Raw genomic sequence first — 16,652 nt, 5'->3', positions numbered from 1 at the left:
ACACACACACAAAGGCTAAGAGGTTGTAGAAAATAATTATAGAGACAGAAAGCAAGTACATTCTGAAACCATTAGTTTCAGCCTCTTTGTTTCTGTTGCCAAAATTGTTACTTCATCTTCAGCATATGTTTGCTCTTTTCATGATATTGGGAACTCATGCTTCCTGCAGATGAAAACACACACACACACACACACACACACACACATACACACAACCATCACGACTTTTCTCAGCCTCTGAAGCCTGAGGAACCTTCAAATCTACGCAATCTCTGACTTTGCTCACTGCTGGCCACCACCCTGCTCCATTTCCTTCTCAGTGCTTCCTGGCTTTGCCAGCTGTTGAAACAGCAGGCCTTGCCTCTCTGTGTGTATATAAGCATGTGGTTCAAATTTTTATATCTTAACTGCCTGTAAAGTCACTGACTACTACATTCAGATTATATCCTGAAACTTACTTTTCCCCTCCGGGGGCTCCCTAGCCCTGCCCTTTCTGGACTACCACCAGCTCCCAGGGTTCCTTGCAACAGCGGCACCACTGACCGACAATGAAAACCACAAAAGAGGATTAAATGGTGAGGTAAAGTTTGCTATTAAAATCTCTCTTCTTTAAGGTTTTGTCTTGCATCCACAAAAGCTCTTCGAATCATTTCTGTTCTGAACATGCTTGTAATTCAAATGTTTTTGGCCATATTTTATTTTTTCCACAGGAAACTCAGTTATTATTGACGCTGTGCAGAATTTCTCAGGTTTTCAGCAATCACTTTTCTTTCTCTGGGTTCAGTGGGACTCTTCGGAAGCATGCCATGATTGTCTTCTCATGAAACACGGAGCCTCGTCAGGGAAAAGGGAATCCTCTTTGAATCCTCACTTCTCTCCTCTCATTTTCCCTCCACCCCTACACACACACACACACACACACACACACACACACATGCATACACTTTCCAGTTATTAAATATGTTGTTTATTTTATTTACTTCAGTAGCTGGGGTCCGATACCCAAATAAAGCTAGATTTTGTATAGGGTTGGACAAATGGAGGAAATATTATTTTCTCATTAAAAGAACCATTCGGTTTTGAAGTAGATGACTCAGTTTATCCTAAGAGGTTTTTCATTTATTTTATTAATCTTTTTTAAAAGAAAATTTTAGACATTTTCATTTTCAGCCTATGGCTCAACTTAAATAAGAAGACTTGCTGAGTTATACAGACTACAATATATGACCACATAAAATTGTTACTCTCTGATAGGATGTAAATAATTTTTTTGAACTAACTTTATATTTGAAAGTAAATATCCTTCAAGATCCATCTTCCAATGTAGCTGGCTCAATGAGATTAGTTATCTTATGTTTTCTAGTCCTACCCCCAGGACCCATCTCCCCATGTAATTCTGAACTCATCATCATCCACTAGTCACAGTGAAGCAATGTTAATTCAGGACTAATCCTCCTAGGTTTCTAAATAGGTTCCACCCACATCCCAGATGTGACCAACGTGTATGCAGAGCAGCTGCCTTATTTTCATCTTGTTACTCATACCATTCTTCACTGACACTTTTGCAACATGAAGAATTTATGTTTTTTTGTCTGGGGGAAGTTTGCTTTGTCAAAGGAAGATTTCCTTATAAACTATAAACCTCTTATTTGAATAAGATAACTCATGAACATGTGTTGACTCTGGGTCAAGCCCACCCATAGTAGATTTGCATTATGACCAAGTGAGCAGAGCTGGGAAAACTGAAGTCTGTTTCTGGGTTGCTACTAACTTGCTTTGTGTCTTTAAGCAGACTGCGTACCTATATTTGATATGTTTGAAAAGTTGAGATAGGAAACATATAATCATTCCCAAAATGATCTTCTCAAGATGAAAACTACAATGTCTGAAAAAAAATGCATTGGGTGGGATTAGCATCAGGGTACACATTGCGGAAGAGAAGGTTAGTGAACATAAAGGCATAGCAATAGATGTATCCAAATTGAAACACAAAGAGAGAAAAATATTTTTTTAAATGAATAGGACATCAGTGAGCTGTGAAAAATTTCATGGTGCCTGGAGTCTCAGAAGGAAGAAGAAGAGACAGGAAAAAAAAAATATTTGAAGAAATAAATATTTTGCCCTGGCCAGTTTGGCTCAGCAGTTACAGCGTTGGCCTGTGGTCCAGAGAGATCTGGGTTTGGTTCCCGCTAAGGGCATGTACCTCGGTTGCAGTTTGTCCCCAGCCCTGGTTGGGTCATGCAGGTGGCAGCCACTCTATGTGTCCCTTTCACGTCGGTGTTTCTCTCTCTCTCCCTCCTGCTCTATCTGAACACAAAATGGGAAAATGTTATCGGGTAAGGAAGAAAAAAAGAAAGAAGGAAGGAAGGAAGGAAGGAAGGAAGGAAGGAAGGAAGGAAGGAAGGAAGGAAGGAAGGAAGATTTTTTTATTTCTAAGAAGTTTGATAAACCTGAAGAGCTCACATGTGTGCACCCACACACCCATGAAAAGAACCACACCAAGGCACAACATAATCCAATCACTCAAAACCAGTGATAAAGAAAAATAATCTCACAAACAGACAGATAAAACAGATGCATTATGTATTATGTACAGAAAAAAAAAATGGTAAGAAAAAAAAAAGATTTCTATAAGGAAAAATTAGGTAAACCAACGTGTAATTATGAGTGATAGATATATTTTGCATTATGTCCACATACTATTTAACATGCTTCTGTGAAACGTGATTTTTTAAATTCAAAGTAAGATATGCAGTTCCATTTCTTTTCAACCCACCAAAGACCTTTGTTCTGCTTGTCACTGAGCCAGTTGCTGCTCTTGCAATCTCCAGCTTTATACCCACAAAATGCCCTTTGTATTTAGAGTTCTGTGTGCTCAGTGTGTTAGAGGAGAGTTTTACTTTGTGTCACATTGCAGTGTCTTAAGAATAACCTTAGTTGCTTAGCTTCTGATTTTTATCTTCTTTATTTGTCCAGGGCTTGTTTTCAGTAAATATTCTGTTAAGAATTTGTACAATCTGGTACAAAAATGATTTCCCCCAAAGACGTCCTGAGAAAAAATTTGAAGATGGTTCGTGGCTATCCCATGATCTACGCTTTTGTGGACAACTGGGAGAGGATTGAACAGTTCCAGAGCAGGCCAGATGACATTGTGATAGCCACTTACCCCAAATCAGGTGAGTTTTGTGGCCTGACTCGAACCTTTGTTTTCTGAAAATCAGCTTCTCCATAAAATCAATATCATGCTAAATAAAATTAAGATTCTCATCAGTCGGTCTAGCTATCTACTCCAAGTATATTGAAATGGGCATTTGGGGCACAGAAAAGGGAACTGCAGAATTAAATTCCTAATAGCATACATTAGGATGGCAGGTTTCCAACAGGTACTTTTCCCCTCAGATTTGGGTGATGGTTTTAAAAAGTGTTGCCTTTTACCACAGGTACCACTTGGATAAGTGAAATTGTGGACATGATTTTAAATGATGGAGATATCGAAAAATGTAAGCGAGATTTTATAACTGTGAAAGTTCCAATGTTGGAAATGGCTGCCCCTGGACTAAGAACTCCAGGTAATTTTAAACCATTTGGGAATTATAATTTTATAATATTATTTATCTACTATATTAATTATTGTATTTATGATTTTCATTAAAAAATGGAGTAAATTTGGCAACATAAAATGAAAGTTTGAAAGCAATACAATAACCAAGGCATGTAGAGACAGTGCAGTTTTAGTCTATGACATATTCAGGTATGATAACAAAAACGAATGAGTTTTGTTTTAGGAAACAATTAAAAATTTGGTTGATGACATAAACAATGTTTCTTATCTTTTATTGACTTTTGTTGTATAGAATTTGGCAGATTAGAGCAATACGCTCCTAATTTAGGACTTTACTGTAGTTAATTAAGAAATATCAATGCCGCCCTGGCCGGTTTGGCTCAGCGGTTAGAGTGTTGGCCTGCGGTCCTGAGAGACCCGGGTTCGGTTCCCGCTAAGGGCATGTACCTCGGTTGCAGTTTGTCCCCGGCCCTGGTTGGTCGTGCGGGTGGCAGCCACTTGATGTGTCCCTTTCACATCGATGTTTCCCTCTCTCTCTCTCTTTCTCTCTCTCCCTTCCACTCTGTCTGTACAAAAAATGGAAAAATGTCCTCAGATGAGGATTAAAAAAAAAAAGAAATATCAATGCCTTTTAGAAAATAAACTTTATTATTAATACAATTTATTTTTTATTTCATAAATATTTATTGAGTGCTTCTAAAGAAGTCTGTACTGTTCTGTGGGTTACATACAAAATGATTAGTAAATTTGATGTCCTAATAAACTACCAATATGTGCATATTATTGGTCTTAGGTATCCAAAGAACAGGGCTCTATGAAAGAGACCAACAGGAGAGTTCACTTTAGATTGGATAACTAGAGATATGTCTCCTGAATAGAGACCTAAAACCATGCACATAGTTGGAGAAAGCATATTTTAGGAAGGTGAAGTATTAATTATAAAGATTTAGATACAGAAAAGGCATTGGCATAATCCTAGGACTAAAAAACAGCTACAACAACAACAATGAAAGAAGGGATGAATGAGATGCAAAATCTTTGGAGGTGTGACAGAGACAGATCATGTAGGGCTTGTAATTTTTAAGAAAAAGTGAACTAAGAGAGAATCAGAAGTATGGTGTTCTCTAGGCAAGTGAGAAATTAAGAAGTGAGGTCCAACTCTCCTATGCTGCTAGAAACCTGGAATAAGTGTGGTGGTGAAATTGTATATCAATTTAAAGAACTGAATCCAAACTCCCTCCCCTACTGAGCTAGTTTCTTACATAAGCAGAGATGGTCCAACTGGGAGTGTGTCATTCCCCCTGTGTGGTTGCCTGAAGTCAGAGAGCAAATGCTAAAGCTTGGAACGAAAGGATTATTCTGGGACAAGCAACCAAAGTGAGTGCTAGAGTGACTTAAGACGTCAGGCCCATAGAGAAGTATGGAATAAATATGTGGTAGAATCAAAGTAGTCAGGGATAGAGGAGTCGGGAATATTGTTGGGAGATGGGGATTGGAGGTGGTTAGTGAGCCTTCGCAGCACTGCCAGACAGTGAGTAGGTGAGGCCCACCAGGTAAAGGAGGATAAACTGGCACGCAGATTTACTCTGGAGCCTGAATGGGAATACTTCTGTCATCATATATTCCCAACATTTATATTTGTGCATGTAGAGGGTCCGGCTAAAGGATCTCAATGGCAAAACAATCACAAGACAGAAGAAAGAGGTTGAGAAATCTTTCAGTGAAGTTGGTGGTGGAGGGGGACAACAATGTGGGAAAAACTTCATGGGAAGGAACAGACACAATGTCATGGCATTGAGGAATAGTGAGTCGTGGAAGATTCTGATCTCATTTCTCTATGCTAAGTAAAGAGGTTGTAACAACCAGGTTAGTAGAAGTATAATGACATTGTGGGATTTTATAGTGTATAATTAACTTTCCATATAAAATTTAGGATACTCAATTAAATTTGAAATTCAGATAGATATTTTATTTAATATAAATATATCCCAAATATTACATGGGAGATAACTTACACTAAAATGTATCTGTTGTTAATCTGAAATTCAAATTTAACTGGAATTTTTGCATCTTTATTTTCTAAATCTGCCAACCCTATGTCCCTATCTTCCTTGATATTAAGGGGTTCTTCTTAATTCAACCACATGTTATGCACTACTTCCTACAGAGAACTTGTTGGTGAACAAAACAAACATAATCCCTGCTTTATGGAGCCTCCATTCTAATGTGTGTGATTGGGGGCAGGGACAAGGAAGACACATGGGAACTGACAATAAACAAATAGGTTAATAAATGATGAAACAAAAATAAATGCTATATAGAACATTATAAAAGAATGTTTTAATAGAGAGACACTGAGTGACTTCTTAGCATCTGCAATAAAATTTCAACAGTTGAAGCTTAGGATTGCTTTGAATTGAGAGAGTCAGGTAAAGTTTTGGGCAGGTGTGTGTTCATATGCAAAAGGTGGGAAGATAATGTAGGATTAATGGGTAATCTAGAGGTTGAACTGGATATAAGTAATATTGTGAAAAATATGTAGAGGACTTTAAAATTTACTGGATGTGGAACCTAAAAGAGGAGACAACAATAAAAGAGATCTTGGTGACTCTCTAGGAAATGACATTTTTTTTTTTTTTTTTTTATCCTCACCCGAGGACATTTTTTCATTTTTTGTTCAGGTAGAGTGGGAGAGAGAGGAACAGAGAGAGAGAGAAACATCGATGTGAAAGGAACACATCGAGTGGCTGCCACCCGCACAACCGACCAGGGCCGGGGACAAACTGCAACCGAGGTACGTGCCCTTAGCGGGAACCGAACCCGGGTCTCTCAGGACCGCAGGCTGACGCTCTAACCGCTGAGCCAAACCGGCCAGGGCGGAAATGACATTTTTAACAGCTCTCTCTGGGATGTGAAAGCTCTTCTTAGCACAGCTCTTCCTAGCCCATGTCACAAATTTTCTGAGTATGCCTATACTCCACAAGTGCCTTCAGACTGGCCAAGTCACTTACGTAGTGAGATTCTCCTGACTCTAAACATAGAAAATAAATGGATACTTTTTGCTTCAGAGAAAAGTTTATATATTCCTTATGTAAAGACTTAATGTGAAATCAAGTTCTACCACATATTAGTCGTATGACTTCGTGAGGTCAGCAAATACTCAAAAGTTGCACAACATTTTCATTTTGCATATACATATGACACATAAAGGAAGTAATAAAGATGCAGACACAACATCTGATGCTACACAGAAATGACATCATCTGTACTGTAATAGCTGATGCAAAACAGTAATTGATGTGAGACTTACTCAGTAGTGATATCTCTTTGACATAGAGAAAACATTTTCATAATTATTTATAATACGCACAGGTACAATACAACCAAAGTGTTAAGGTTGGTTTTATTACTCCTCATTTTGGAGGTGAAGAAAATGAAGCATAGACAGTGAGATATATGCTTTTTTAACTTAACTTAATTTTTTCCAACACTTTTTATCCCCTCTATGCCCTCTCCCACTTCCACCCACCCCGCTACACACCCTCGATCACCACACTGTTGTCCACGTCCATGAGTTCTCTCTCTCTCTTTTCTTTTTTGCTCAATCCTTCCACCCTCTCAACTCCCCTCCCTGCCACCCCGCCACAAGCTGTCTGCCTGCTCTTTAGCTATGAAAGACTGGGATACTTTCAAATGTTTTACAGTGTAAGTGACAGAGTTAGAATTTGAATCCAAGGAGGTAACCTCATAACCTATGCCCTTAACCATCATACAATATTGCCTCTTAGAATTCAGGTAACTAATGTAAATGATTAGTTCAAAATTTAGTAGCATTATATACTATTCAAAGATATTTTGGCCTTGGTCACTGTGGTTCAACAGTTACAGCATGGGCCCTGCACACAGAAGGGTATCAGGTTAAATCCCAACCCCAGCAGGAAGCAACCAATTAATTTGTCTCTCTCATATTGATGTTTTTCTCTCTCTCTCCTCCTTTATCTTCCACTCTGTCTAAAATAAAATCAATGGAAAAAATATTGTTGGATGTGGATTAACAAAAAACAAAAAAACAAACAAAAAATATTTTCAAAGTTTAGTTGAGAAAAATCAGGAAATGCAGACTCCTTTAATATCTCTATATACCAAACTAAATTTTCCCAGGTACAGAACAATTAGAGAAGAATCCATCACCTCGGCTTGTGAAGACACATCTACCAATTGATCTCCTTCCTACATCTTTTTGGAAGAACAAGTGCAAGGTACACTGTAGACTTTAATGTGACTCACTCACATGGTAAATGATTGCCCAGATGTTTTATTTATTTGTTACCTTGACAACTGAGCTACATAAGAGTTTCAATGAAAGTGTTTCAAATAATTTTTTATCCTCACCTGAGGATGCTTTTTATTGATTTTAGAGAGAAAGAAAGAGAAGAGAGAGAGAGAGAGAGAGAGAGAGAGAGAGAGAGATGGATTTGTTGTTCCACTTATTTATGCATCCATTGGTTGATATTTTTGTATGTGCCCTGACCAGATATCAAACCCAAAGCCTTGGCATAGCAGGACAATGCTCTAACCAACTGAGTACCCGACCATGGCAGAGTATGTTTAGTTTTATAAGAAACTGCCAAAGTGCCTTTCAAATAGCAGAGTCATTCTGCATTCCCACCAGCAATGAATGAAGTTCTTGTTTCTCCACATCCTCAGCAGGATTCGGAGTTGCCTGAGTCTGGACTTGGGTCATTGTTATAGTTACTGTGGAGTGGCGTCTCATTGTTTTACGTTGCAGTTTCCTGATGACATATGATAGGGGGCATTTTTTTTTAAACTCTTATTTGTACCTTCTCTCTTTTATGTTGTCAGTCTTGCTAGCTGTTTGACAATTTTATTGATTTTTTTTTTTAAAAGCCAACTTTTTGAGCAATTTTCTGTAACATTTTCCCTGTTTTAATTTCATGGATTTCAAATATGTTGCTTTCCTTGCCTCTATATTAATATTTTTCTTAAACAAAATACCATCCATTTGGTTTCTTCCTCTGCCCCCTGCAGATGATCTATCTGGCTCGAAATGCCAAGGATGTTGCAGTGTCATACTACCATTTTGACTTAATGAATAATTTGCAACCCCTTCCTGGAACCTGGGAAGAATATCTGGAGAGATTCATGGCTGGAAATGGTAGGTAGGCTTTGGCCTAAAATTGATAAGTAATTAAAAATTTTTCAATAATGCCATTAAGTCTTATTATTTTACTAATACTATTAACTTCCTTTCAAAACACTCATTTTTCACAAGTCAGTAACAATTTTTAGTAATGCCATTAACTCTTATTATTTTACTAATACTATTAACTTCCTTTCAAAACACTCATTTTTCTCATCAGTAACAAGTACATTCAAATACCATCTAAAAAATTAAATTAAATATGTCTAATTTCTTACCATGACATTCAATATATAAACCTAGTATTAAACATCGATTTAATAAAAATATTCTCTAACCCCTTTTCAGTTGCTAGAAATCTATTCTCAGTTTCTGCTCACAATAGAAATTATTTACTTTGCCCAACCCATTAGTATAATCTGTAATATACATATTTATATTACTTAGATAAATGGTTGATATGAATACTTAATTAAAGTATAGTTTCTTTCCATGTGAGACTAAGCATAACCTATTGAAGGTCAATGTACTTTCAACTGAAATGCTTCCTTACACTATATTTTTGAATCTGATTGTTTATAAATTCATATTTGGTCGGAATATATTGAAATTGGCCTTATATTCTCAGTTTTCTTGATTATTAAATTTCATAAAAAGCTTGTACAATTTTACTTATTTAAAATAAAACAAAAAACACTTTAATTTCATGAATGCTTATGGAAACGTAACTATTTTTCTGGTTTTAGTGGCCTATGGTTCCTGGTTTAATCATGTTAAGAGCTGGTGGAAGAAAAAAGAAGAACACCCAATACTTTTCTTGTACTATGAAGATATGAAAGAGGTAAAATGGTAGACATTCATTTGCATAATTTCTCACTACATCCTGGGGTAAAAGGATTAATATAAAATTTTCGACTTAACCTATGGAGTGCAAAATGATATGATTGCTTTTCCTATTCTTCATGCCTACCTAATCAAATCTTCTTAAGATCATTAAAATAGGTTTCCTAATAGTGAAACCTATTTTTATTCCTCTTATCCTTTTTAACCATTGTATTTATTTTGAACACCTTTCTTTCTGAAATTTTCTCCTTCACTTAACAGGTTATCACATTCACATGGTTTTTCAGTGGACCTCAATCTATCACTTAGTCATTTTTCTTTCTAAACTGTTTGCCATATTTTGGTGCTCATGTCCATGCCCACTGTAGCCATACTATTAATGAACTATTGACACCCCCCCAAATGAACTTTATTTTAACTTCTACACTGAATTCAAAGACATGTTTTATTAAAATGATTTTCAAATTTAACATGTTCAAAATTAAACTCATCTTGCTTCTTTCTCTCCAACATGCAATCATTTTCTTTTTTTATTCTATCTTTTGGTTAATGATGTTACTTGTCCATTCAGTTTTCAAAGCTTGTAAGTAAATGGTCCACATTACTTTCTATATAGTGGATATAGTTTAATTTCATCCTGGACATCCTGTTGGTTCACATGCCATATCTATTACATCCTTCCGACGTGCTCACCTCCTTTATTTTCTTACTACCTCCCTCTTAGTCATCAACTCGTAAGCATTCATCTAGTTTCCTGTAGTAACTAGTATTAGTTAAAATACTGCTGCAAAGTTCCAGGCCTATTCTAGGGCTATCTTACTTAAATTAAGCAAAGGTGCAGGCATGTGTGAACAGACACATGGGAAATATGTGGAAACCAAGTTTCTCTCGTTCTAAAAGCCTGGGCAAAGAAATGAGACTATTATTTAGACTGTCAGGTTCATTCTTATAACTGCATTCATAGTACCTAATACAATACCTACCACGTAAGTAAGGGCTCAATGGTCATTTGCTGTATGAATAATTAATTGCCTGAATGAATGAATAAATAAATGAGTGAGCAGTAACAAGAAACATTTTAGTGACAATCCTACTTTGCATACCAGAAATCATGCCCCAGGTAAAATCTCCCTTGCTCCACGTATTTGTGATTAACCCCCAGATTATTTCTCATATTTTATCAAAAAGAGTCGTCTGTGTTTCTGCTCTGCATAGGCTCCCACACTCTGTCACACTTATTTGCAGCCCATACAGAATCTGTGGTCTAAATCTTACCAGCATTTCAGGCAATTAATGTCAAGTTGTTGGCATACACAGCTATAAAACGAAAGTGGTTTGGATTAATCAGATTAAATTGTGAATTCTTTATGGGAGAAAAATGTTCTTCTGTTCCAAATATCTCTCTTCCTGTTCGCGTGAGTAGTGTTTGTTAGCTTTATGAAAAAGACCAATTTTAGCTTCTTACTATAATCCCTTTTCTCCACAGAATGGAGAATAGGCTGATCTGGGCTGGTATCCAATTCTGAGTCACACATAATTCTGTCTTCCACATGATGCTCTCATATCAAACTTTTTTCTTTATTCAGCTAACGTGCCTTATTCAAATCAACTCATTTATATTGATTTACAGTGTAGCCTAATTAGCTTTATAAGCACATCCTCTGAATTCTACTCAAATCTATATAGATCATAATTTTAAAAGAATGTTTAAAAAAAGAGAGAGAGAATGTTTTTCTATGGCCATACAGATATTCTTAGACAAAGAGGTTTAATATAACAATATTAGAGAAAAATTGTAATTACATACCAAAAATAAAAATTCAGAGAGAAGCCTAATAATTTACACCAGGTTTATGAGTGTCTACATAAAATCTCAATTTTCTCTAATATGAGGTGACAGAAATGTAGCAGGGGAAGACTCAATAGGAGTCAACACTCTGTACTTGAACTTGTACTGGTTTATAAACTAACATTATTATTGATACTTTGGCTGTGGCCAGATAGATTATTCTCTAAACATTTTGAATCTCTAATAGAAACTGCTTTCTATTTGCCTGTCCATCTGTGAGTTTTCCTGGTACTACTACTAACTTTTCTTTTGGCTCTTTCTCCACTATCATAATTTCTGACTTTTCACCCATTCTAAGCATGGCCACCCTTTAATTAGTCATTTCATTCTTCTCTCATCAAGATCTCAAGCATAAAATTTTACCATAAATTCCCTTCTAGGGAACTCCCTGACAAAACATACACATGTGTCTACATGCACGCACACACACACACACACGCAGAGTTAATAAGACATATTATTAAAAGTAGTTTCTTTCTTTTGGCATTACCGATACATCCAAATCCTTCAAGAGGACATCCATGGATATTCTCAATTTAAATCTATCTTATCTTTCCAGGATGATAGCCTCTGTCACTCCTACAAACAACTCAAATCTAACTTCAACCATTTCGTGTTTTTTCTCCCTTGAACACACTACGAGACACTAAAACCTCCACAAGTCTTACCTTTTTCATTATTGGAAATTCACTGTCTAGCACCTCAAAAAGACCACACATCTTGGTAAATTCTGACTCACCTTTTAACACTCAGCTTAGATATCACCTCCTCAAATTCTTTCTAAACCTATCCATGCAGGTTATTGTGGTGTCCTAAAAAGTTATAGATACTAAGTTTATGTCATTAGAATCTGGAAAATGATCCATTTCTCAGATTTATACTTTTTATCCTAAATTATTAATGAATAATTTAAATTTTGATATCTTTGCTCATTTATTAGAGTTTATTTTTAATAACATGTTTAAGTAAAGTCTAATCATTATTTATATTTTAGCATAAACATACATGAAGTCCACAAATTTATTATTTTTTTAAATTATTGTTACTAAAAACAAGAAAGAAATTTTTATTAAAAGCAGAAAAAGGCAGAAAGAATGAAAACATAATGGGTCTCTAAAATATGCACAGTTCAAATCTGATCACAAATTGAGCTTAAAATAGCTCTTAAGATTGTTTTCTTCCTATAAATATTGTTAATATTTAGCCCAAAGTTTGTTCTCATTGTACTTTAAATGTAAACTAAAAATATATTGATTTATAACAAACAATAAAACATTTCTACTCTATTTTTGCTAAACATAAATTATTAATTTTTATTTTTATCATTAATTTTTAAAAATTATTAATAGATCCAACCAAATATGCATTTAATATTCCAAAATGAACACGTATGAAAACAGTTGGCAAATATTATTGTTTTTTACACTGTTTAACATTTTTTTGAATATGTCTCTTTACCCACTAATAGAATCCGAAGCAGGAAATCAAGAAGGTTGCTAGTTTTCTAGAGAAAAACCTAACTGATGAGATCTTGAATAAAATCATCCATCACACCTCATTTGCAATGATGAAGGACAATCCTCTGGTGAATTATACACATATACCAAGAACAGTGATGGATCACAGCAAATCCCCTTTTATGCGCAAAGGTGAATATTTTTCTGAGTTTAATTTCCCTTTCTGCTTTCTTGTGCATTACTCTGACATGAGTGAGGATCACTTTGTGATCTCTATGAAATTACTTATCAGTTTGAGCATACACTTCCTCATCTGTAAAATAAGGACGCTAAAAATACTGACCACGAAAAGTTGCTGAATCAGATTAGAAATTATTAAAGGAAATAATGCATGTAAACCTATTATCAGCATATCCTGAGCATTTGATACATATTTCTCCTCTTATTTATTACCCTGCTAAATGGGAATAGTCTTGTCATTTCTGATATGAATTATTTAAAATTTGTTATATCTAAATCCTCAATCTTTGTCTAAATTGGTATAGGCCCCTTCTCAGTGATAAACTAATGTCACTCAGTACAGTACCATATTCTTTAAAGTCCCCATATTATTTAGAAAACAGTGGTCACTTTGTTTAAAAAAAAAAAAAAAGATTCACCAAGAGAAAGGACAATTGTTTTACCCTCTGAGAAGTTTTTGCTACCTAAAAATACAGTCTGAATTATAGAAAACATGGAATCTGAATTTAACCTGGGAAGATGACAGTGGAGAACTATGACATTCACTGTGGAAATACAGCTTTACTTCCATTGTGGCTTGCTGTATATAATTTGTGTTAAAATGTTTTATTAATGATAAAAATAATGCATTTAACAACTTATTAACTTAAACAAATTTAAGAAATTATTCACCTAATAATGCCACCCTCTGTTTTCAATATTCTTTACTGAATTGAAGGGAAAGAGGTAGAGTATTAGTTGATGCACTGGGATATTTTTTTAAATAATTTTTTTCTTTATTGAGTTTATAGAGAGAGGAAGGGAAAGGGAGAGGGAGAGAGGTAGAAACATTGATGAGAGAGAACATTAATTGTCTATCTCTTGCATGTTCCCCAATGGGGATTGGGCCCACAACCCGGGCATGTGTCCTGACTGGGAATCGAACTGGCGACCTCCTGGTGTATGGGTCAATGCTCAGCCGCTGAGCCAGACTGGTGCACTGGGAATTAAACATAACCCTAGGAATATGTTGGGTATAGGAACATGTGGAAGAAAACACTTAATTTTGAAAGAGTTATATGGTTAAATTTTTTTGTAAAACATTTTTCTCCATAACTTCTTAAAATGAAAAATAGTTTCAGTGTTTTAAAATCATTTTTTATTTTCAAAAACACTATATTTAACTTTTCAAAAATAACCTCTAGTATAAGAAGGCAAAGGAAATTTTTCATTGTAAATGGTGCGTTACAAGTTTGAACAAAGGAAACTAATAATACGCACTCGCACATGTTCTGATGGAAGACTCAGAAAAAAATCCTTATAAACAAGGCAAATTGTTATGCCAGGTCATTGACTGAAACTTCTAGGAAACTTTTATCCCCAGTCATGAAAATTGTTACCATCGCATGATCCTCATCAGGGTATATAGTAGGGAAGATAAGCTCAGTATCCGAATTATATGGTTTCTTCACATTCTGCCTGAAAGAATGCATGCTGATCCAGTAAGAGATAGTTTTCACATGCCCTCAGAAATGGTAAAGAACATGTCCTTTAAGGTCAGATTGATCTGGAATTTATCCAGACTATGCCAGTCCCTGAATTTATGACTTTCAATACATTAATCTGCCAAAACTCTCGATGCATCACTGAAAATATGGAGAAAGTACTAACATCTATGAAACAGGTTTTGGGGGAAGTTTATGGTAAATGATATGTAAGCATTTGGAATAGTTTTCTGATCCTAAGTAATACATTAAAAAAATAGTAAGTCTTATTAAACGATTCAAGATTCCACTATTATTTATTCATTAATTCATTCAACAAACATTTAAAGAATACACACTCATTCGTTAATTCAATGTAGGAATTACTCGTCACGAACACCTGTACGCAGCACATATTCTCTAGAATACGCAAGGTTGAACGGCACATGCATCTGCCTCAGGAGGCTCATAATGCAAGGCAGTAGGCATGCAGGTAAGTGGGTGCCATAAAGGGCTCAAAGTGAAATGACCCGTTCAAGTCTTGAAGGATGTTATGTTGGATAAATCAGTGTTATAATTTAGTTACACAGTAGTAAAGGTAGTAGGGACAGGATAGATGATATCCACTATTAATACCTGTGCACCAAATTGCAACAAAACAGAAAAATCTGGGCTTTGGCAGCATTTATTGTGTGTATATATATATATATATATATATATATATATATATATATATATATATTTTATATATATAAAATCTTTATACTTTCTTTATTCTTATAAAGCGAAAGTGTTTGTGTGTGTTAATTTATATTCAAAATAGAAGATCATTGGAGTACATTATATATGACACTTTACTGTTTAAATCTGTGCTCTCTGTTTTTAACATCTTCATGGATATATTATCCAGAATATACACTACCCTTACATACATTCCTAAGAGTTCTTGCCATCTGGTAAACATAGAACAAAGTATAATAACCAGGGAAACAACCTAGGTGGATGTCTTTCATTAAAAGGATTTGAAATCTTCCTCAAGCCATAAAAAGGTAATATTGATTAGAAGTTAATAGGATATTTAATATTTCATAAAATAACAAAGTAAATATTTTCTCCAAGCACATTGGCAGTACATTAAAATTTATTTTTTCAAATAGTTATAAGCATCCAAGTATAAGAAATTAAATAAATTTATATCACAAAAGTTTACTTTTGTACAAATCATTCAGGGATGTTATGTTTGATGCTGTTCTTTTCATGTAAAATGCAAGTACAATATAAGTCTGGTGAACTTAGAAATAACAAGTGTCCTCCAAGTATCATACCATCCTCATTTACGCATCCTGGGAACTGATACTTGTCAGCTTTTTATTTGATGGTTTGGTTGTGCTGATAAACACTCCTTTGTGCAGTTTTCAAAAGTAGCTCATGAAATAAAATATGCCCTGACCAGTGAGTGTCCAGTTGTAACCCCATGACCCAGGAAAATTAGAAACTCTGAAAGAAATTCTTTCAGGAAACTACGCATTGTACAGACGATACATTTGGACAAGAAAATTAACCCTTCTCAGAATGTGTCTGTAAGTGTCAGACTCTATAGTGATAAGCCAACCTTTAGATGGGAGGAATTAACAGTAAAAGAGAAATGACATTTTAAAGTATTCAAATACAAGGAAAGTCTTTCTTTAACTTTTCCAACCTTTTCTTTTGATATATGTTCTCTTTTCCTTCATAGTTCAAATATTTTATTCCTTCATACGTTTTTGTATTTCTTATTTTTAGGGATTGCAGGTGACTGGAAGAATCACTTCACAGTGGCCCAAAATGAGAAATTCGATGCCGTCTATGGGAAGGAAATGTCTGGAAGTACACTTCAGTTTCGCACAGAGTTTTAAAGAACCGATGCTGCAAATCTGAGCGAACTGGCCTGTAATTTGTTGAAACAGGGGCACTATGACTTGACTTGGGCAGTCAAATGGGTTTTTAAAGGAGCAAATGTGCTTTTAAAACTTTAATTTTTCAGTGTCGTCAATCAGTTCCCAGCTTTGCTCTTGACGCTGAGCCTCCAAATTCTGTC

General features: G+C 35.3%; 1 protein-coding gene across 1 annotated transcript; it reads left to right on the top strand.

The window, feature by feature from the left end:
- Positions 1–549: 549 nt before the first annotated feature.
- On the top strand, positions 550–16,588 carry SULT1B1 (sulfotransferase family 1B member 1). The gene is made up of 8 exons (XM_036273792.1): positions 550–575; positions 2,977–3,176; positions 3,441–3,569; positions 7,724–7,821; positions 8,612–8,738; positions 9,470–9,564; positions 12,884–13,064; positions 16,358–16,588. Exons 2-8 carry the CDS (start codon positions 3,029–3,031, stop codon positions 16,468–16,470), a joined length of 891 nt encoding a protein of 296 aa, XP_036129685.1. The 5' UTR covers positions 550–575; positions 2,977–3,028; the 3' UTR covers positions 16,471–16,588.
- The last annotated feature ends 64 nt before the right edge of the window (positions 16,589–16,652 follow it).

Source organism: Molossus molossus, unplaced genomic scaffold (genome assembly GCF_014108415.1).
Source record: "Molossus molossus isolate mMolMol1 unplaced genomic scaffold, mMolMol1.p scaffold_m16_p_1, whole genome shotgun sequence".
Classification (NCBI taxonomy): Eukaryota; Metazoa; Chordata; class Mammalia; order Chiroptera; family Molossidae; genus Molossus; species Molossus molossus.
This window is presented reverse-complemented; position numbering and strand designations above follow the sequence as displayed.